Source organism: Urocampus carinirostris, chromosome 12 (genome assembly GCF_059441175.1).
Source record: "Urocampus carinirostris isolate Australia breed hairy pipefish chromosome 12, RoL_Ucar_1.0, whole genome shotgun sequence".
In the NCBI taxonomy this organism is placed as follows: Eukaryota; Metazoa; Chordata; class Actinopteri; order Syngnathiformes; family Syngnathidae; genus Urocampus; species Urocampus carinirostris.
Genome location: NC_142360.1, coordinates 5675454 through 5698395, shown reverse-complemented (window position 1 = coordinate 5698395; position 22942 = coordinate 5675454). Strand labels below are relative to the sequence as shown.

Genomic DNA, 22942 nt, shown 5'->3' with positions numbered 1-22942 from the left:
AAACAATTTGGCCATTTCAATATTATTGCTTGCACAGTGCTCCTTGGGATGTTTAAAGCTGGGAATCGGACCTACAACCTCTTGATCCCAGAACAAGCGCTCTACCTCCTGAGCTATCCCAGAAAGAGCGCACTACCTCCTGAGCCAATGCCCATTTTGAGTCCTTCAGGAAGCTCAAAATCGAGGCTGCCATTGTCATGCGTACTCTACCGCGAGTTACGTCAGAGTTCTCAAATTATCGAACTCTGCTTCATTGTTTTTTTATTGTTTTTTTTTAGGTTTTTATATTCATATTTTTAACAATGTTTTATCTTAATTTACATCACTGTAAAGGCTTTTTTTTTAATCGCGGCACAATTTCATTGCATTTTAGACATTGATATTTTGTGAGTTTGTCTACGGCAGCCTCCTGTGTGGAGTTTGCATGTTCTCCCCCTAGGTGTTAATGAGCGAGTGAGTTGTCTGTCTCCTTGTGCCCTGCGACTGGCTAGCAACCAGTTCAGGGTGTCCCCTGCCCACTGCCCGAAGATAACTGGGATGGGCTCCAGTACTCCCGCAACCCTACTGAGGATAAGCGGTGCAGATAATGGATGGATGGAGTAGGTCTACTTTTAGAACTGGCCACAGGCGTCAGCGTGCCCCCCGGGCATTGGGTTGGCGACCCCTCAACTAGCACATTCAAAGCGGTGGGTTTGTTGTCCCCTGAACAAGAACATCAGCGACGACTTCTGAGTGGTTTAACGCACGTGTATGTATATTCATGCACATGACGGTGTATCGCTTCTGCAGGCGTCAAGTCGTCTTTTTATATGCAAATGTGGCATCGGGACGGCCCTGTTACTAGGCAACCTGTCGACTCTGCTAGAGCTTTCGGATGTGTTATGTGCTTGGATCGTTTTTTTATGACAATGTCGCTCGCGTACCTTTTTAATACCCGAAAAAGTTAAAAGACAATGAATGGATTCAAAACGGGAAAAAAAAACAAATTTTCCTGTACGGATCCCTTTACCACCTGTGGTGTGTCTTTGTCCAGAATTGCATGGCAACGCTGTTTTTTGCATAGGGGTCACTCTCTGACCTTCATCATCTCATCGCCATTGTTTTGGGGTGTAAAGAGTTATCACATTCTTCAGAGATAAGCCAGACCTCGGTCGGCATTGACGGGCAGAATAAAAATAAATCTAAAATGTATAAAACACAATTATGTGGGAATAAAACCGAAGAAAATGTCAAACAAAAGATTTAAAAAAAATCTATTTTTATTTGATCAAAAAACTCTTGTATACAGAATGAAATGAATACATAAATCCAAATCAAATTAAGAAAATAAATTTTCAAATAAAACTCGAAGTTACAAGTTAAAAAATGGGCTTTAACTCTGAGTCAAGAGTTACTGCACATGTAGGACTCTCATGATAACCGATGTGAATCACCTGTTCCCGCTCATTTGGAGCCAACCCCTGCGGGCTCTGATTGGCTCCCTGTCCCTATTTAAACCCAGTCCTGTCACTCTCCTGTCGTCAGTCCGTCTGCGAACCTCTGTTGACACAAGGCAAGCCTTTTTTTTTTACCCTGACTCCCGCCTGTCTCATTTTTACTGCCATTTGTCTCCGGCTACCACCTGTTTTGATCCCGACTACGTCTGCTCCACCGGCCTGGCTTACGACCCATTTTTGATCCCGACTACATCTACTATCTCGTCCTGCCCTCCGACTCGTTTCCGACCCCGATCACGTTTTTGCTCTCCTTGTCCCGGCTACCGACCTGTTTTACTGTCCCTGACACCTCCATCGCTTGCTATGGAAGATCCACTTCGATATTCGGATCACAATCCGAGTGCGAGAGCGACTTGCTTCCCGCATCCAGCGAACACAGGATTGTGGGCGCAGCCCTTACTCTTTCTTTCAATAAAACTGGTGGTAAAACGATACGCAATTGGGTCCTAATTACCTTCTGGTCGCGACAAGGACTTCAAGTCAAGCTTTAACTCAGGCATAAAGAAATATACATATACATACATATACATACATAAACTGTATTTTCCGCACTATAAGGCGCACTTAAAAGCCTTTATTTTTTTCAAAAGCTGACCATGCGCGGATCCTTTTTATCATTTACAGGCTAGCATTGGCTTAAACGGCAAAACAAAGCCTGCAATTGGCCGAAAAAGATGAATGCGTATAGCACGTGGCTGACGGCACACAGAAAGCATTTTTTTCTATTCTGTATTTGTAAATATTTTATTCTCCTGGATTTACTGCACTCACAGATATAAGAGGACATTGGCTGCACATTATTATGAACACAACGACTTCGGTGAGCTACTCCGGGTTTTATATTGTCCCTGTATCTTGTTTCAGACTGAACTCGATGTTTCTGTGATAAGGGGTGCAGATAATGGATGAAATGGAGTGTCTATTTTTAAATTCAACTCAATTTCAAGTGTTTATTGTCATATGCACGGTAAGGTGGCGAGCGAAAAAGAAAATAGAAACTAAGGAATGTGTGGCATTTCTTGAATCCCAAGACTTTAACCTTCCGAATGATGGAACGATGCATTTGAGTGACATCGTACGGACACCGCATCCGCACGTGTTCTCGACACGTATTTGCGTCCTTGCAAGCTTTTGGAATGTTAAGGGGGTAATAAGTTTGACTGAACTGACTGTTTTGTCGACGTTCCCATTGTAGCGCATTATAATCCGGTGCGTCTTATGTATGTCAAAAATAGGACCAAAAACGATTTTTTCGGGGTGCGCCCTATAACCTGGTGCGCCTTATAGTGCGGAAAATACGGTACATACATATACATACATATACATACATATACATACATGAACATACATGTACATACATGTACATACATGTACATACATATATATACATAGCCCTATCTTGGTAGATTTGCAGTTGTCTGATACTCTTTTTATTTCAATGTTATTGCTTGCACAGTGCTCCTTGGGATGTTTAAAGCTTGGGAAATCTTTTTGAATCCAAATCCAGCTTTAAACTTCTCTACAAGAGGATCTCGGACCTGCCTGGTGTGTTCCTCGTTCTTCATGATGCTCTCTGTGCTATAAACATACCTCTGAGACTATCACAATGCAAGTGCATTTACACAGAGACTTGATTACACAAAAGTGGATTCCATTTATGATCTTTAGTCATTTAGATCAACATTGAATCATTCGGATATATATATATATATATATATATATATATATATATATATATATATATATATATATAACAGTCCATTTCCAATCTATATGACCAAATCTGCTTTCTAATACTGCCGGTTCCAGAATATTTGCCTCCAACGAGGAACGTTGGGGGATTTCCATAAAACGGCGGTTCTAAATGTTCGCTTCTCATCTAAATAGAAGACTCAAGGGAGGATGCTAGTTTGTGGGGATCCACGTTAAATAGCAAGCGTGTTTATCCTGCTATGATGTGTTTTGTTTGCCCTTGTGCTCGCAAAAATTGTCTCTGGTGACTCATGCAGCCGTCTTCTGTTTTTCTCCCTCTGGTAATTTTTGGCTTTATGTCGGATTGAATGGGCGTGGGGGTGCTTTTGTTATGGAAAAAGTCATCCGAAAAACACTTTCGATGTAACCGTCATGATTGTCAAGCTGTTGCGTGCATTTGGTGTTTTTTGAAACAACGGCTTTTGGGTTAAATCGGGTCCGGATTGTTTTAGACCTTATTCAGACAAGAAATGTATGGCAAAAGTTGGGTTGTATTCAGCCAAATACTGATCAAACTGAGTAAAAAATAATCAATGTATTGTATTGTTTACCTTGTCTAAATTGGTCCAAGGTAAACTTCTGATTGGCTCCCGATCAGTACTCGTACCCACTCCTGTCTGTCCTCTTTTGTCAGTCCATCTGCGAACCTCAGTTAACACTGACCCTGACTCCCCCCTGTCCCGTTTTTTGCTCCTGTCTTTTCCCAGCTTTCGACCCGTCTTTGATCCTGATCACGTCTACTCTGCCGTCCCGCCTTTTGACCTCTTTTTGTTCTCAACCACGTCTTCTCTCCTTTCCTGGCTTACGACTCGCTTCCGACCCCACCATGTTTTTGCTCTCCTGTCCCGGCTACTGACCCGTTTTTCTGTTCGCGACACAGCCATCGCTTGCCACGGAAGATCCACTTCTGCGTCCAGCAATCACCGGATCGTGGGCACAACCCTTTCCCTTTCTTCCAATAAAACTTGTGAGAAACACAACGCAAGTGGGTCCTTTCTCTGTAATGGTCTTGACAGCTTGTCCTTTTATAGCCATTTTTCAACGTCTTACGGAGCAAAATTCCAAAATTAATTAATTAATATGTAAAAACAAAATGTTTTTATAATAGAGTGCAAAAGAAAAATACATATAAAATGCAAAATATTTAGAATACATGCATAGTTAAAATTGAAATAAAAGAATTATTAACAAAATGACAAAAATGATCACTACTCGATTAAAATATCCATATATAAAATGAAATGAATGAATAAATACAGATGCATAAATACATTAATAGTAGATACATAAATGCAGCAAAAACCTCACGAGTTAAAGAACACTCAAAGCTTTAACTCGAAGTTAAGACTTAATACACATTTAACTGTCAGGACCAGAACGGAGAGAGGACCCACTTGTGTTGCTTTTCTTACAAGTCTTATTGGAAGAAAGAGAAAGGGTTGCGCCCACGATCCGGTGATTGCTGGACGCGGGAAGCAGATCGCTCTGAACGCGGAAGTGGATCTTCCATGGCGAGCGATGGCGGTGTCGGGAACAGAAAACGGGACAGTAGCCGGCACAGGAGAGCAAAAACGTGGTCGGAAGCAAGTCATAAGCCAGGAAAGGAGAGTGGACGTGGTTGGGGACAAAAAGAGGTCGAAAGCCGGGACGGGAGAGTAGACGTGGTCAGGATCAAAAACGGGTCGAAGCCGGGGAACAGACAGGAACAAAAACAGGTGGGATTAAAGGCTTGCCTAGTGTTAACTGAGGTTTGCAGAGGGACTGACAAAAGGGGACAGATAGGTTTGGGTTTAAATAAGGACAGAGAGCCAATCAGAGTCCGAGGCAGTTGGCGTCAAAGGAGCGGGCACAGGTGATGCATATCGGTAATCATGACATTAACACAAATTAAATTTTTATTTTTCTAACAAAGAAATGTGTTTTTTGTCCATAAACATGGCTGCTTTTTAACATGTTTTCAAGGAGGAAATGTCCAAAATGAATGGATGATTAAGTGAAAACAAAACGTTTTTCTTTGTACAGTAAAAAAAGAAAATTTAAATAAACATAAATAAAACTACAAAATACGAGTACATGAAAAAAGTTTGCAATAAGTTTTGGAAAATGCCTCTATATAAAACAAAATTAATACATAAATACTTTAACCTGAAGGTAAGAGTTAAAGAACAGTTAAAGCGTTAACTAAGAGTTAATCCACATTTAACGCACTATATCAACTTTCACTATTCAACCAAATAAAGACGTATTTTGAATTAATAGCTGATAACATGGGTTTTACTACTGTAAAATATATAAAATAAACATAAAATTAAAACGAAATTGGGCAGCACGGCAGGGCAATGGTTAGCGCGTGTGCGGCACAGTTCTGAGATCGTGAGATTAAACCCCCCGTATGGAGTTTGCATGTTCTCCCCGTGCTTGTGTGGGTTTCCTCTGGGCACTCACGTTTCCTCCCACATTCCAAAAACATGGTAGGTTAATTAGCCGGTCCAAATTGTCCCTAAGTGTGAATGAGTGAGCGAATTGTAAGTTCCTGTGTGCCCTGCTGGCAACCAGTTCAGGGTGTCCCCTGTCCGCTGCCCGAAGATAGCTGGGATGGGCTCCAGCACGCCCACGACCCTACTGAGGATAAGCAGTGCAGATAATGAATGAATGAATAAAAGGAAATAAAATGAAAATAAATAATAATATCAAACATTAATACTAGATTTAAAGAATCCTATTAATAATATAAAATAAATACATGACTAAAGATTCATAAATACATAAGTAATATCTGAATTAATAAAGTGAAAGCTTAACTTTAACCCTTATTTGCACTATGATGACTATTTTTGCACCAAATGCATATGTTGACTATTTTTTGCACTATGATGACTATTTTTGCACCAAATGCATATTGCACAAACCCTTACGATACCAAACTCTATGTAACATACTACATGCCGACATTTCTTGTGCAAATTTTGTGTAAATTATAACTATAACCTTATCCTCCTTGTTTTATAACCTTATCTTCTCTGTTCCTTTATCTTCTTGGGTTTTTTACCTCACTGTGAATGTGTGATACTGGAGTGTCATGCCCAATATCGTTGTCACAATATGTTAACCCATTTTGTAACAATGACAATAAAGGTTTATTCTATTCTATTCTATTCTATTCTATTCTATTCTATTAAGGAGTCAGACAAAAGCTTTAATTTGGAGTTGAGAGTTAATGCGCATTTAATTATTTATCTCAAGGGGGATGTATGTACTTTTGAGTGAAAAAAAAAAATCTATAGTAACCCAAAAACGTCATGAAAAACTGTTATTGACTAAATATAGACGTTTTTTGGACGTAACCTTGGTTTTTTTTTTTACTTCGTATCAACGTCTTACAGAAAAAAATTCAAAAACGAAAAAAAGCTACTTGAATACATATATAAAATATATGTAAATACAAAATCTTAAATATATTAATGCAGCAACCCTAACCCTGAGTTGACAGTCAAAGAACAGTTAAAGCTATAACTCAAAACTAAGAGTTAATGCACGTTTAACTTGTTGACAACATTTCTATTTTTCTACCAAATAAAGATGTTTTTTACGTAACCTTGGCAGCTTTTTAACATTTTTTCAGCAAGGATAATTTCAAAACAAATGAATGAATAAGCGTTTTTCTTCTACAGTAAAAAAAAGCAAAGTATATGCAGTGTCGGAAACTCAGGACAAAAAGTTACCGGACACCAGGGCAGACAACTCTGAAAAGTTGCCCGCCCAGCCATAAAGTTGGCTGCCCCCTTTTTCACAACTTGAAACACAATAAGATGACAAATCGCAAAAGAACAAAAACCATTGTTGCAAAGTATTAAGGATAGATAATCGGAATAAATAACAGAACAACACTTTAAAATTAAGTTTATTCTAAATCTACTTATAACATTCAATGCATGTATATAACATCGCTGTTTTCCATCTGCTATCAACAGGTACCTGTATTTACTATTCTTCATTCATGCAAACAGAAATCCCGACATTTCCAAACCGGAGGAAGATTTCGAAATCGGAATAAAACAAACGTTGGATTTGAAAAAAAATATTTCTTTTATTTATTTATTTATTTATTTATTTATTTATTTTATTTATTTTTTCTTGAAAAAGTATTCGGCCACCTTGGGCGGAGACGTTTTTTAAGTTGTGCACTCGACGTAAAAAACGTATTCCCCGGGTGTCCGAGCAGACATTATTTCGGACACTGGTATATGAAAATAAACTCATGCGTAAAAATATGTGGTATTCGATTAAAAATGAATTATTTAAAAATAAAAGTAAATCAACATTAGAACAATAATGAATGAGAATAATGAATGGAACAATGCAGTTTATATTTACCTTTAACTCCGAGTTAAAGGTTCAAGAACAGTTGAACCTTTAACTAACATTTAAAGATTATGAGCATGTAAAGTGAAGTGATTCTCAAGCTTTAATTTTGAGTTAAAATGTTTACTCCCAATTTTAACCCTCATAGAGATTTATTTTGAGAGTCAAGAATAATACATGTTTTTAACTTGTTTTTAAGCCAAATAGAGATGTCTATCAAAATCATATAGAGTCCATATTTCTAATTAAAGGAATTATTGAATAATGAATACAAAATATGTCTATCATACAAAAAAAAAAAAATAAACGTAAAAAAGTAAACATAAAAATAATGTCTGTCAGGACCAGAACGGAAACAGGAAGTGGATCTTCCGTAGCGAGCGATTGCGGTGTCAGGGACGGAAAAACTGGTCCGTAACCGGGACTGGGAGAGAAAATTGTGGTCGTGGTGGTAAACGAGTCCTAAGCCAGGACGGGAGAGTTGACGTAGTCGGGATCAAAAATGGGTTGTAAGCCGGGACGGGAGAGCAGACGAGGTCTGTATCAGAACAGGTCGTAGCCAAACGGGAGCAAAAACGGGACAGGCGGGAGTCAGGGTCGAAAAAGGCGTGCCTTGTATAGACAGAGGTTCGCAGACGGACTGACAACAGGGGATTGACAGGACTGGGTTTGAACAGGGACAGGGAGCCAATCAGAGACCGCAACGGTTGTCGCCTAATGAGCGGGCACAGGTGATTCACATCGGTAATCATGACAAATATCTAAATAAAACTTAAAAAATAACTGACATATTTGGGTTTTTTCTTAAGGGGTTTGTTACAAGCATGGGTGCGGATATCAATTAAAAACTAAATTTTAATTTAATTTATTGCATTTCAGTATTTCGATACAAAGAAATGCAAAACATATTTTGAAATGCACTTTATCAGAGGAACATTTAGCATTGGTTTGTTGTCAAGTAGCTCAAGTAATTTAAACAATGTTTCTTGTTTTTTTGAGATGTAAACATTGAGATCCAGGTCAGGTAATATATTGTTTTTAATTTTCAGTTGACAGAGATTTTTAAAATGGCCGCCAAAATGTATTTTCCATTTAAGCTTATAATGCATGACTGTCATGTCAAGCTGTCATAAAAAATGATTATTGGGAATGTTAAAACTGAATTTTTAATAGTGTTTGTCCGTGAGGAATTAATTTTATTAATGGAACTGTCAACCGCCACCAAAGAATGCAAATTATTATGCTAATACGCAAGCTAGCTCAGCATGACTTTGTGTCATTTTGGGACAAAGATTGTTTATTTGGGATGTATGTGTCTGTTTTTGGCATTTAAAAAAGATAGATGTTCACTTGCTCTAATCGAGTACTTTTTTACCCAAAGGATTAAAAGTGTTTTGCTAATATGCAAGCTAGCTCAGCACGACTTTGCATCACACTGGGGAGTTGTATGTGACAAAGATTGGTTATTTGTTGAGATGTGTCCGATTTTGGGCATTTAAAATGAATAGATGTTTAGTTGCGATAATCATTTTTGTACTATTTATAGTAAATTGTTATGCTAATACGCGAGAACGCTCAGCATGTCTTTGCATCATTTTGTGACAAGAAATTGTTTATTTTGGTGAGATTGTCACGACAAGAACAGAAGTAGGACCCAAATGCTTGACGATATTAACAAATTTATTAAAAAATAGAGGAAAGGCAGCGCCAGCGATCCAGTGCTCGCTGGACGCGGGAAGCAAGCCGCTCACGGGATCGGAGCGTGTTCCGAATGTGGAAGTGGATCTTTCGGAGCGGGAGATCGTAGTTAGACGGAAAAACAGGTCGTTACCCGGGACAGGAGATCAAAACGTGGTCAGGGTCAAAAAACGGGTCGTGGCAGAAGACAAACGGGGAAATCAGGAGCGGACGACTGGAAAACGGCTGACAAAACAAGACTGACGGGAGTCAGAGTCAAAAATGCTTGCCTTGTGAAAACAGGTTCGCCGACAGACTGACAACAGGCGCGTGAAAGGACTGAGCTTAAATAATACGGGGTACCAATCAGGTAACCAGCAGCAGCTGGCGCCAAACGGGCGGGCACAGGTCAGTGTAATGAGTAATCATGACAGAGGTGATTCCGTTCTTTGACATTTTAGAATAGGTAATTGTTCCCTGGCTGTAATTAGTTCAGTACTTTTTACTTTAAGGATGCAAATTGTTATGCTAATATGCAAGCTCAGCAGGACTTTGTGTCACTTTTTTGGAGTTGTTGATGACAAAGATTGTTTATTCTGGTAAATGTGTCTGTTATTTGAATTTAAAAAGATAAAATTTTGCCTTGCTAGAATCTGTTTAGTACTTTTAACCTAAAAAAAAATGTAAATTATTCCGCTAATACGCAAGCTAGCTCAGCACTACTTCGTGTCATTTTGTGGCAAAGATTGCTTATTTAAGGATGCTTCTGTTTGACATCGAAAAAAGATAGATGTTCCTTGCTGTAATTTATTTAAGACTTGATACTTTAGGAATGCAAATTGTTATGTTAATATGCAAGCTAACTCAAAATTACTTTGTGGCAAAAATTGTTTTTTTTTTAAATATGTGTCTGTTTATGTTTTTGGGCATTTGAATAAGATAAATGTCCCATTGCTATAATCATATTAGTACTTTTTTCTTTAAGAATGCAAATTGTTATGCTAATACACAGCTGGCTCAGCATGACTTCGCTCACTTTGTGGAGTTGTTGATGACAAAGATTGTTTGTTTTGGTGAGATGTGTTTGTTATTTGAACTTTTTAAAAATGATCAATCTTCCCTTGCTATAATAAGCTTAAAACTTAACTTTAAGAATGTAAATTTTAACGGTAATACCTAAGATTGATTAACATTTTGTCTTTTGGTGACAAAAGTGTTTTATTTTGATGAGATGTGTTTAATAATTAACATTTTAAAAAGACCAATGTTCCATTGATTTAGTGGGTTTGGTACATTCTCAAGAATATCAATTGCTAGTATGCAAGCTAGCTCAGCATTACTTGTCATGATTACTGATGCGAGGCACCTGTGCCCGCTCCTTTGGCGCCAACTGCCTCGGACTCTGATTGGCTCCCTCTCACTATTTAAACCCCCTTCTTTCTGTCACCTGTTGTCAGTCCGTCTGCAAACCTCAGTTTACGCGAGGTAAGCTTTTCAACCCTGACTCACTCCTGTTTTTGCTCCTTTCTGTTTCCCGATTTCGACCCATTTCCTGATATTGACCACGTTTTTTTGCTCCCTTCTCCCGGCTACTAACCTGTTTTTTCCGCTCCCGAACCGCCATCGCTCGCCACGAAAATAACACTTCCGCATACACGGCAATCTGCTCCCCGCGACCAGGGATCACCGGATCTTGTGTGCCAACCTTTCCCTTATTCCTAATAAAACTGAGAGAAACTTACGCAAGTGGGTCCTGTCTCTGTTCTGTTCTTGACATTACGTTGTGTCATTTTGAAAAAAAGATTGTTTATTTTGGTGTGATTGGTTCGTGAAATGTTGGATGATCACATACTGTAATCAGTTTAGTACCTTTTACTCTATTTTACTCATCAGGAAGTTAAACCAGCTCCGCGCCCTTGAATTATAAAATTATCTATGAGTTTTTTATCGTCTGGACTTTTGTTTTTCTTCATCGTATTTCTCTTTTGGGGCGGCGACACAGTACCACGCCTGGAGAAAGTTAGCATTTAGATAAAATAAATTGCTAGCCACCCCCTCCATAAAACAGCCATTCCTAGATTGAAGTGTTTTCTTCAAGCTTTTTCATTTTTCTCTTTTTTTTTTTCCTCCAATTTTTACATTTGCGTTTGCGGCTGTGTTTATCTAAAGCCGCCCAACCTCCTCGCGCCTTATGGGCAAGAGCTTTCCATATGGAGTCAAAGAGCTTTTTTTTAACGCCACGACAAGGCACGGTAATTAAAATCGATAGTCGGGACTTTTTCAGTCGTCGGCAAGGTCGCGTGCAAGGAGTTGAAAATTGAGAGTGCGCTTTTTAGAATGGGTGCCGAGATGTGTAAAGAAAATGGCTTTTGATCACGTTTCAATAGATGTACCCACCACTACCACCCTATCCCCTTTTCGACGTCCGTTGTCCTTGCAGGAAAGTAAAATTCTCCAGACGACTGCTGGAAAAGTTGACCTAAGAAATAATGCTAAAAAATAATAAAAACAAAAAACTTGACATAAATAATAAAAAAAGAAAAATGGTAAACAAATAAAGGAGAAAAAATTTAAAAACACGCATTCGTAATACTTAATAATTTTACCTCTAATTACAATAATAACATTAATTTTAAACAATTTAACAATAGCACTAATACAATAATAACAAACGTTCCTGTACATCTATTGAAGCGTTTTGGGAGGGTGCTTTCATATTTTATATTTCATTTTATTTTTTATTCTATTTATTTTTACCCATTTTTTGGTGTCTGTGTTTTTGTTGTAACGTTATGTTGGGTGTGGAGTGGTCCTTTTCCTATAGTACAGTGCTATACATACAGTGAAAAAAATAAGTATTTGAACACCCTGCTATTTTGCTCTTTCTCCCTCTTAGAAATCATGGAGTGGTCTGAAATTTTCATCGTAGGTGCATATTCACTGAGAGAAGGATAAACTAAAAAGAAAAATCCAGAAATCACACATTTTTGTGTGATTTTTCTGCTAATTGGAAAACATTTTGTTTAAAGGAGCTGTACGGATTTTGGAACTAAGTTACCTTCTGCTGCCATCTCATGGTTTAGAGGCATGATCGCAGCCTCAGCTTAGTCATGATGTTCATGCAAGTACGTGCATTTTTTAGATATGCTCGACTAAACTCTTCTTTGTTGAGCTTTCTCAGGTTTGGGGTTGGAGTTTGGACCCTACTAGAAGCAGGCATTTTCTTACTTTTCATGCTACACTGACAACTATATATAAAAAAACATCCTGCGGGGACGAGCATGATATCACTTTCCAAGAGTCCCCAATCCCCCATTCCTCGAACCTAATGTATTCCACACCGAACAGCTTTGATAAAAATAAGATAAAGGTAGATAGGTGCTGCGGAAAATAAAACAAAAGTGTTCTTAAAACTAAATTGTGCATTTTTACCTCATACTTATCGAGAAACAATTTATTTTTTTACATTTTAGGGATACCTCTAATGACACAATCCACCTTTAATTGAACTGTATTTTTTACTATTAGGTTCTTTTTGCGAGCGATGGCGGTGTCAGGGACGGAAAAACAGGTCGGTCGCCGGGACAGGGTGAGCAAAAACTGGTCGGGGTCAAAAATAAGTCATAAGCCAGGACGGAAGAGTAGACGTAGTCCGGATCAAAATTCGGTCGTAAGCCAGGACGGGAGAGCAGACATGGTCGGGATCAAAACCGGTTGTAGCCAGAGACAGAGACAGGAGCAAAAACGGGACAGGCGGGAGTCAGGGTCGAAAAGGCTTGCCTTGTATAAACAGAGGTTCGCAGCCAGACTGACCATAGGGGAATGACATGATTGGGTTTAAATAGGGACAGAAAGCCAATCAGAAGCCGCAGCGGTTGGCGCCAAATGAGCGGGCGCAGGTGATTCACATCGGTAATCATGACACTAGCAAACGTTTTTCTAATGAAAGATATGGGATGAATGCTTTTCTTGTATCTGTACTATATGTATATACGGTAGATAAAGAACAACATTTACCCTAGGCCTTCAAAAATGAGTGATAATGGCAAAAATTTGCTGGCACCCTCACTTCCCATTTGAGAGTAACGTCTGGGATTGAATGAGAAATCTTGTTTTTCTCAACATTAATTGAAAAATGTTTTTTTTTTCCTATGGTATTTTGATATTCGAACTCTGAATGTCTATTAAATAGTGGATATTATTTATTATTTGATTTTAATTTTTGTTTTGTGTTTTTGTTGGCGTAAACAGTTCATGTTTTGAGTTTGTTTATACGCACAAAAACTACTGAAACCACCGATCTGTTGCATCCCTTCGGAGTACTCGATGCAAAAAAATGGAGGACAGGTACCAAAAGACAAACCTTAGTTTGTTGATTTTGGTCACAGCCTTTGACAGGAGGAAAGGATTACAAGAACAAGCGATGCCAACCCTTATCCCCACCTGGAAGAAGACGGCTTTTTATCCGTCACCGATTCCGATACATTATGCGCTCCAACAAACACATCAAACCGCCTCCCCCCGGCCGACTCAGACGGAGAAGTTCAGAGAGTTAGCGCTGAGCGGTCTGTCCTGTTTGTCGATTGTCAGAATCTCCCTCCCTTCGCGTTCCTATCACAAACCCATCTTCATCTCAACCGGTTCCAGGGACGCTCGCTCACTACAGGCGGGCCCGTTTCCTCGTATCAAGCCCGAATCTGCCATCTCCCCACTCGCTTATCTCCTGCTCGCACCTTCTCTTCCCATCTGAACAGCCCCAAACCCATCAATCAGTCATCTCTGTCCTCCTTTTATCCCTTTGCCTTTTCCCCGCCTGGACTTTTTACCGTGGCAACCTCTCCGATAGTGACAGGATATTCAGAGAAAAGCGGCGAAAAAATAAAACACAATTCGGGACTGAGAAGATTGAGTGCGAAGGTAACGAGTGTAAACACGTCGAGCACAGATAGGCAGTCGGTGGTGGTAAAGATCCTGCCTTTGTTTTTTTAAGAAATAAGTGTTAGATAGTGAAAGTGCTACAGAAAAATCTTTAGGGAAGCAGTACAATTTAAGTCAAGTCATGTTTATTTGTATAGTCCTTAATCATAAAATTATCTAACGGCTCCACAATTCAAAAAATAGCACATGATTCAGAAGTAAAAAGATAGTATGAAGGTTTTAGAGACGCATGTAGAAACTAGGTGGTGGTGGAGATGCCCTTTTATAGTAGACTAATTCTGTCATCATTACTGAGGCGAGGCACCTGTGCCCGCTCCTTTGGCGCCAACTGCCTCGGACTCTGATTGGCTCCCTGTCAATATTTAAACCCCCGCCTTTCTGTCACCTGTTGTCAGTCCGTCTGCAAACCTCAGTTTACACTAGGCAAGCTTTTCGACCCTGATTTACTTCTGTTTTGGCTCCGGTCTGTTTCCCGACTTCGACCCGTTACTGATCTCAACCACGTTTTTTGCTCTCCTGTCCCGGCTACTGACCTGTTATTTCCCGCTCGCTACACCACCATCGCTCGCTACGGAAGTACCACTTCCGCGTTCAGAGAAACATGCTCCCCGCGACCAGCGATCATCGAAACATGTGTGAAATCCTTTCCCTTTTTCGCAATAAAACTGAGAGAAACTTACGCAAGTGGGTCCTGTCTCTGTTCTGGTCTTGACGAATTCAGATAGTGACTTCTGCAAAATACAATACAAATCGAACTCATTTCAGGACTGATAGACTGATAGACACTAGGTTGTAGTAGAAATCCTGCCCTTATATATATATATATATATATATATATATATATATATATATATATATATATATATATATATATATATATATACATATATATATATATATATATATATTTATAGATTTATTTATATGTATATATACCTATAATTAATTCAGTCACTTCAGCTATTTTAAAGATTGTTTTAGTATTTTTTTCCTTAATCTAAGTCTTGAGACGGTAAAAAAAATGGTTCTTGTCAGGACCAGAACGGAGACAGGACCCACTTGCTCTACGTTTCTCTCAGTTTTATTGGAAGAAAGGAAAGGGTTGCACCCATAATCCGGTGATCACTGTGCGCTGGAAGTAGGTCGCTCTGACCGCGGAAGTGGGACTTCTATGGCGAGCGATGGCGGTGTCTGGAACAGAACAACAGGTCAGTAGCCGGGATAGGAGAGCAAAAACGTGGTCAGGGTCGGAAACGAGTCGTAAGCCAGGAGAGGAGAGTAAATGGGTCGAAGCCGGGGAAAAGACAGGAGCAAAAACAGTTGAGAGTCAGTGTCGAAAAAGGCTTGCCTATTGTAAACTGTGGTTCGCAGACGGACTGACCAAATGGGACAGATATGAGTGGGTTTGAATAGGGACAGAGAGCCAATCAGAGTCCGAGGCAGTTGGCGCCAAAGGAGCGGGCACAGGTGATGCATATCGTTAATCATGACAGGTTCTAAAAATAAATGAAGTATAAAGGTTTTAATTGTGAACCTGCTAAGCACGAATAAACATGTGGTGGTTGAGCTTTTTCTAACATGAAAGCCGACATCAACTGTTGATGGCATTTCCGATAACTTTTTTAAATTATCTTTGATTTCACATGAGATTTATCGTCACCGCTGTTTTTAGTTTCTGGGCCTCGCTCCTATTAGTAGGGTTCGTACGGGTCCTTGAGATCCTTGAAAAAGCTTGAATTTTGATGCTCTGTATTCGAGAATCTAAAAGTGCTTGCATTTTGGGTGAAGTGCTTGAACTTGTTCCATGTTTCCCAACAACTTTGCTCAAAGATGACACCAACACTGCTCTCTGGTGGCTTCGCTTTGCCATTGCATTTCTTCTTCCCTCATTATTAACTGCAGCCAGCATTAGTTTGTATGGCACTTTCCTATGAAGTGTCTTCATCCCCTTCGGTTTGCGCTGAAGATGACAGCTGCAAGCTGTACCTAAACAAAGCACTATGAAGTGTATTCATTACATGGCAGGAAAAAAACTTTAGGTCGTGTTTTTCAGTGGTAAATTGTAATGGGCTGACCTTCCAGCAACTGAAAATGTAAGCTACATATTACCTTCTTTTTACCCAACACCTAAATGGGGAGAGATTCGTATCAAAAATATTTACACACTTATTGTTGAGATTCACAAGTATATTCGAAATGTACTTAAGATCTCAAAATCAGTTGTCTTGATGGATCAGAAATTGCATATACAAAATACAGATTTATTGGTGGATGCGTGCAGAATACATGATTCTAACCGGATTTTTTTTCTTTTAATGGTACTGGAGCCATTAAAAAAATCTAAAGTCCTAAAAAATGGACAGTGACATACAAACTAATTCCAGCATGGTAAAAAAATGTGTAAAAGTATGTAAAGTAGAAAATAAGAGATAAGAAATACTGAAAAGTAACTAAAACATATGAAACTGTACTCGAAGGTGCTGAAAAGCATGGAAAGGGTAAAACAAGTAGTGACACATGAAATATGATAAGAAGCACTGAAAAGAATGAAAATGTTTTTAAAAAGTCCAAAAAGTATTGAAAGGTACTCATACACTAAAAATAACTGTAAAATATGAAAACTGAGAACTGTTATTTATTAACTTCATATATGTAATCAGTGAAAAAAAATATGCAAAAGTGTTGTAAAGTATGAAAAAGTACTGAAAGTATTTAAACATATTGAAAGGCACTAATGAAAATAAATTTAAAATATGAAAAAGTTCGGAATAATATGAACAAGCGTTGAAAAGTATGAAAATATAGAAACATTATTCAGAAGTATGAACAAGTACTAAACAATATGAATAAGTACTTAAAAGTATGAAAGGGTACAAAAAGATGAATAGTGTTGTAAGTACAAGTACTGTGATTTTTACCCAACACCTATATGTGTCATGGTCGCCTTGGCGACCGGTCTGCCCCGCCCCCTGGGCCCAGCTGAAGCAGTTCAACTAATCGAGTGTCTGCTATTTAAGGCTGGATTGTGGGCTTTGCGGGTGCGGGCTCATTACATATACACACTCCCGGTCTGTTTTGCCTTGTCCTGTTTTAGTTTAAAACATTGTCCGTTCTGTTATGCCTTGTCCTGTTTAGTTGAGTTGGAAGAATCAACTGTTTGTTTCGTCATGTCCCAGAGATTTGGACAACTTTTATTTTGTTAAATAAAACTTTTGGATCGTTACGCAATTGAGTTCTCCCTTCCTGCCTCCTGCCTCCGTTCTGGTCCGATCACTCCTTCCACTCCACTCCGCCTCGTGACAATATGGGGAGCGATTTGTTTCAACAATATTTACAGTACTTGCATATTGTGTCGATCCACAAATATATTTACAATTTACTCAAAATCTAAAAATGCTTTATCTTTATAAATGCACCTGCAAGATAAAAAATCACATAAATTACCAATATACTTGTGGATCTACAAACTACATAATTCACACCGGATTTCTTCTTTTAATGGTACTGGAGAATCTGGAAAATGTCAAAGTCCTTACAAAGTGCTTGAATTTGTCCATCAAAAAGATGTACGGACCCTGTAATAGTCACAGCATAGTAATACAATTTTATCAGCATAGTATTTACAGAGTAATAACATAATAACAGTTGTTATTATTGATTTCGTCTTTCTTACAGGCAAAGGCTCCCAGCCAAAAACGTGTACTACTACCGCTGCCCGGACCACCGTCGCAATTACGTGATGTCGTTCGCTTTCTGCTTCGACCGGGAAGACGACGTCTACCAGTTTGCATACTGTTACCCTTACACATATTCACGTCTGCAGCATTATTTGGCCAGCCTAGAGCGCAGGAACCTTCCCTACCTGCAGAGAGAGCAGCTGGGACTCAGTGTGGTAAGCCGAAACAGACACACGGTCCATAGTGCTATGTCTGAATCGATCCGACCCCCAATAACTAGTTCATGGGTGTAAAACATTTACTGCACATATAAAAAGTATTAAAAAAATTGCAATATTATTGAGGAATATAGCCACATTTTATTCACCAAAAATATTTTGGATTTGTGCGCAAAATCCAGCCTCCTTACTTTCCTCAAGAAGATTTCAATTACTCTCAGATTATACATCATTACATTTCCTTTTAGAATCTACCATCATTGAAGCTAATCCTGAAAGTTGAGCCTGTCCTCTATGGAAGCCCAAGAGTGACATAATTCATTTAATAAAATTAACATTCATTTTATAAAAACATTCTTAAAAGAAACATTCAAATAATAAAAGCAACCTTTTGAAATAAAAGGTATTAAGCAAAATAGTTTACTTAAACCCTTTTCATGATTACATTTTGCATAATTAGCATCGTTCTACTTTCTTAAAAAAAACGTTTTTTCAACAAAGGTTGTTTTTATTTCAAAACAACATTTTGTCTAATGCTCTTTTGTATTTCTGAACTCTGTTTTGGCATGTGCTGTTTTGCGAAGCCTGGTTTGCCACATGACATTTTGACCATTTACATTTTATTGATTGAATTATGGCCCTCTTGGGCTTCCATACTTGTGTTGTATTTCTGGCATAGGTTTTTATTCAATTAAGGGAGGAAAAGTCCATTATACAGAAGTAGTGTCGCAGTTGCCCGTTGCCCTCACTTTGCCCGTTTGGCGCCGGCTGCGGCCCTTTGCCTGGTTGGCTTCCTTCCTGTTTGGGCTCGGTGCTCTCAATCGCCGTTTGTCGGTCCGTCAACGAACCTCTGCACCCGCAAGAGATGTGTGTTGAGTGTCCGGTATCCTGCTTGTGTATCCTGTCCGGTATCTATCCTGTCTATATCATCCTGTTGGATATCTGACTCCAGTCCCCAGTTTCTGGTATCGACCCCGTCCGTCTCGTCCTGTCTGATATCTGACTCCAGTCTCCTGTGTCTGGTATCGATCCCGTCTGTCTCTTCCTGTCTGATATCTTGCTACAGTGTCTGGTATACGGTATCGATTCCGCCTGTCTCATCCTGTCCGATATCATGCGACAGTCTCCAGTATCCGGTATCGATCCCGTCTGTCTCGTCCTGTCTGATATCTGACTCCAGTCTCCAGTATCCGGTATCGATCCCGTCTGTCTCATTCTGTTTGATATTTGACAACAGTCTCCAGTATCTGGTATCGATCCTGCCTGTCCCGTCCTGTCCAGTATCGATCCCGTCTGTCCGGTATCTACTCGTGTATCTGGTATCTATCTCGTCGGGCTCTGGCTTCCTGTTTTTCCACGCCGGACTTCTGTCCTACTTCTTCCGCCCGCGCATGACTGCCCCATTCCCGTGAATTAAAGCTTGTGTGAAAATGTTACGCATCTGGGTCCTCCTCTTGTTCTGGTCTCTAAAGTAGAGGCTACAGGGATTTTCTTTTCTTCACTTTTTTGTTGTAATACTTCCGTTACTGCCCCCAAGCTAAGTCAAGTCACATTTATTTGTGACACCTCTCATCACAAAATGTCTCAAAAGACTGCACAGGTTACAATTACACTATCTCCTGATCTTAAACCAACATGCAGATCATAGTTTGTGAGGCTGGTGACATTGCCATGGCCTGCTAGCAGGCACGGGCTTGCCAAGGCGGAATGTGATTGGCTAAATCGACAGCTTTACCGTCGTTTATGTTATGCCTCAGGACGTACAGAACTAATTATGAAGGCCTCTAGGTAGATTTCTGAGCCTGGCACCATGTTATGGCTGTAATTTGGCAAATGCTTAAATATGAAAGCACACATCTGGAAGTAGTGTGACCAGGGGAAAGGCAATGAAAGTAAGTTGACGGACAATTTGAAATTGTTTAACCACTTAACACTCCCGTGATGTTCGCCTAAAATTCTAATCCAAGATACACCCAAAGTAATTAAATGCTGTTCTAGAACAGTATGGAGAATATGGATGGTTTTGGTCTTTTTTTAAAGGTAAAACTCCGAAGTTCTGTCCCAAATAATCACTGCAAGTGCTACTAACATTGAGTAAATAGTGGGTTTTTATTCTTCCGTTTTTTTGTTTTTGTTTTTGCAATCACGTGTCTGCAAAAGAGTATAGCATGAGTATCTTAGCTAGAAAACACTTGGGACAATACCATGAAGCCCCACCTAGTCCTAAATCAAATTTGACCACAATTTGAAAAACTAAACATTATGTTTTACACCAAAGTGTTTTCAAAAGTGGCCATTTGGAGAAGACCAGTTTACAGCCCTAAAACCTTTGCAACGTTGTATTTTACTTTAGCCAATTTTTAGACATTTTCTAAGAGTTGTTAATGTTTGACTTCTCTTTCCAGAAGTCAATCAATGTTTGTGCACACTTGCGCGTAATAATGGTGCGTAAAATGAATCACAAGTGGTGTTATGCACGTTTATTTCAGAGTGTTATCTAAAAACCTTCCAAACATCTCCATAGTGTTCTTTTCTGAATTCCATTGGCCAATCAATGTGCCAATCATTATTGGAATTGCTTAAGACTGGCTAAAGATATTTTGAGCTAAAGGAGGCGATTTCTGTTTTATTAATAAGGGCCTTTATACGCTAATGTGTGGTGTGGACTGTGAAAAAAGGCTGCTATTAGGCGAGAGTGGTGCCAATTAAAAGGTCAGAAGCTAACGGCCATATTGGAAATAATTTTAAGAGTCTGTGTATTTTCAAACGGAAACAATGTGGTGAAACAGACAAATTGAAAGAAGGAAGTGTCCTGGATGTAACAACTCCATATTTGCAAAGGATAATCTCATGAGCTGACTATCAGGGGACTTATTAGTAAACGTTCCCGGCTTTATAGTTTTCGGGTATCTTGTTTCAGACCGATTGTGATGTTTCTGTAATTTGTACATTTCGGAATGGTTAAGGGTTTAATAAGTAATAATTGGAAAAGTTTGATTAACATGACATGATTTAGATATTTTTTTAGGCTAGCAGAGAAGGCCACCACTGGTTTAACTCATGTTTAACTCTGGTTTCGAATTTTAACTCTTGATTTGAAGCAACATAAAAGCTGTAGCATTTAATGGCACTACTGCTACTACTACTACTACTACTACTACTACTACTACTATGAAAATATGATATATAATGTATATATATAAAAATATATTTTTTAATTGTAGCTTTTCTCGTTAGCGACTAAAATTAGCAACCGAGACTAGCTCTGACCAATTCCAGCTATCCGCTCTTTTCTGTCACTCTGAGTATATCCCAGCTAACTTTGTATTTGTTGTCGTTTGTGGGATTACAACAGTTATCATGTCCTGTCTCTGGCTGAAATTCAGCATTGCACTACTAAAAATGCTGACAGAAATATTTTCCTTTTACTGTAAATGAACATCAGCATGCTTGCTTACTAATCATCAGTATTGGTCCCAAAAAATAAAGATAAAGAAAAATCAGTGTATCAATAGTAGATAAATTATGCCAAAAAAAGAACTGTCTGTAAAATGTGACTAAGAAGTATTAAAACTATGTATATGGGGCAAATTTAATTCCAAGATTTTATTATATTAATGATACTTATGATTGAACACTGGGTATGTATTTGTCGGCCAAACGAAGCACAGTAACGCATACCAGCTACGAAGAACCGGTAAGCATCCAGACTTTTATCAGCTTATTGATCAGCACAGGTGTATGGGGATACTCAATTTACAATATAGTTGTACAGCTATTGGGGACTGAAGTCAGGCAGAGTGGACGATTTATTTGAATGTGTTAATATGTCAGGAGTAGAACTGTATCGCTCGCTAGCTAGCATTGCTAATGCTAGCCCCTGTTACTCTAAAAAGCATTTTTTACATTTCTGACAAGGTGAGCCACCTCATCTGACAGCTGCACGATATTCAATTGACTAGTCATTGCCAATGTTGTTGAATAGTATAGCTGTTTTGTTGTTTTTTTTTTTTTTGTGTACTGTTCACTGCCCTCGTCCACTATTCATTACGAGCTACTCCCATCCGTCATGGTGTCGTCACGTGGTTAGGTCATGTGTGTGCAAAAGGTCAACACATAAATTAGACCATTTGATATTGCCCCCCTAAATGAATAAATAAATAAACAAATACATGAATATGTGAATAATTCAACAAACCGTGTATCAGGTAGATGAATTACGGCAAATATAAACATTGGATATTAAATATAAAGGATTTTGTTGCTAGAAAGTGCTAAAAGTAACTAATGGGGCAAATATCTCATATCATCTTATTAGCTGCACCGCTCATCCTCAGTAGGGTCGCGGGGGTGCTGGAGCCCATCCCAGCGATCATCGGGCAGTGGGCAGGGGACACCCTGAACTGGTTGCCAGCCAATCGCAGGGCACACAGGGACAGACAACTCGCTCGCTCATTCACTCCCAGGGACAATTTGGACTGGCCAATCCACCTGAAATGCATGTCTTTGGAATGTGGGAGGAAACCGGAGTGCCCGGAGGAAACCCACGCAAGCACGGGGAGAACATACAAACTCCGCACAGGAAGTCCGGTTGCTGGATTTGAACCCAAACAGGAGGTTCCCAAGACCTTAGAACTTTGCCGCACATGCGCTTACCACTGTGCCGCCGTGCTGCTGGGGCAAATATAATCTCAAATAATAATAATAATAATAATAATAATAATAATAATAATAATTTGGATTGATATTTTCAATGTCAGGACCAGAACTGAAACAGGAACCAATTGCGTTTTTATTCAAGGAAAGAGGAAGGGCTGCGCCC

The 22942-nt window shown here is 39.2% G+C and overlaps 1 protein-coding gene across 2 annotated transcripts in view; it reads left to right on the top strand.

Annotated features, from left to right (window-relative positions):
- Positions 1-22942, top strand: part of agbl4 (AGBL carboxypeptidase 4) — a 599711-nt gene that overhangs the window by 265714 nt on the left and 311055 nt on the right. For both annotated transcript variants that reach the window (XM_088349263.1, XM_088349262.1), the window contains one exon: positions 17901-18117. In XM_088349263.1, coding sequence (XP_088205389.1) covers positions 17901-18117 — 217 coding nt within the window. The remainder of the gene's footprint in view (positions 1-17900; positions 18118-22942) is intronic.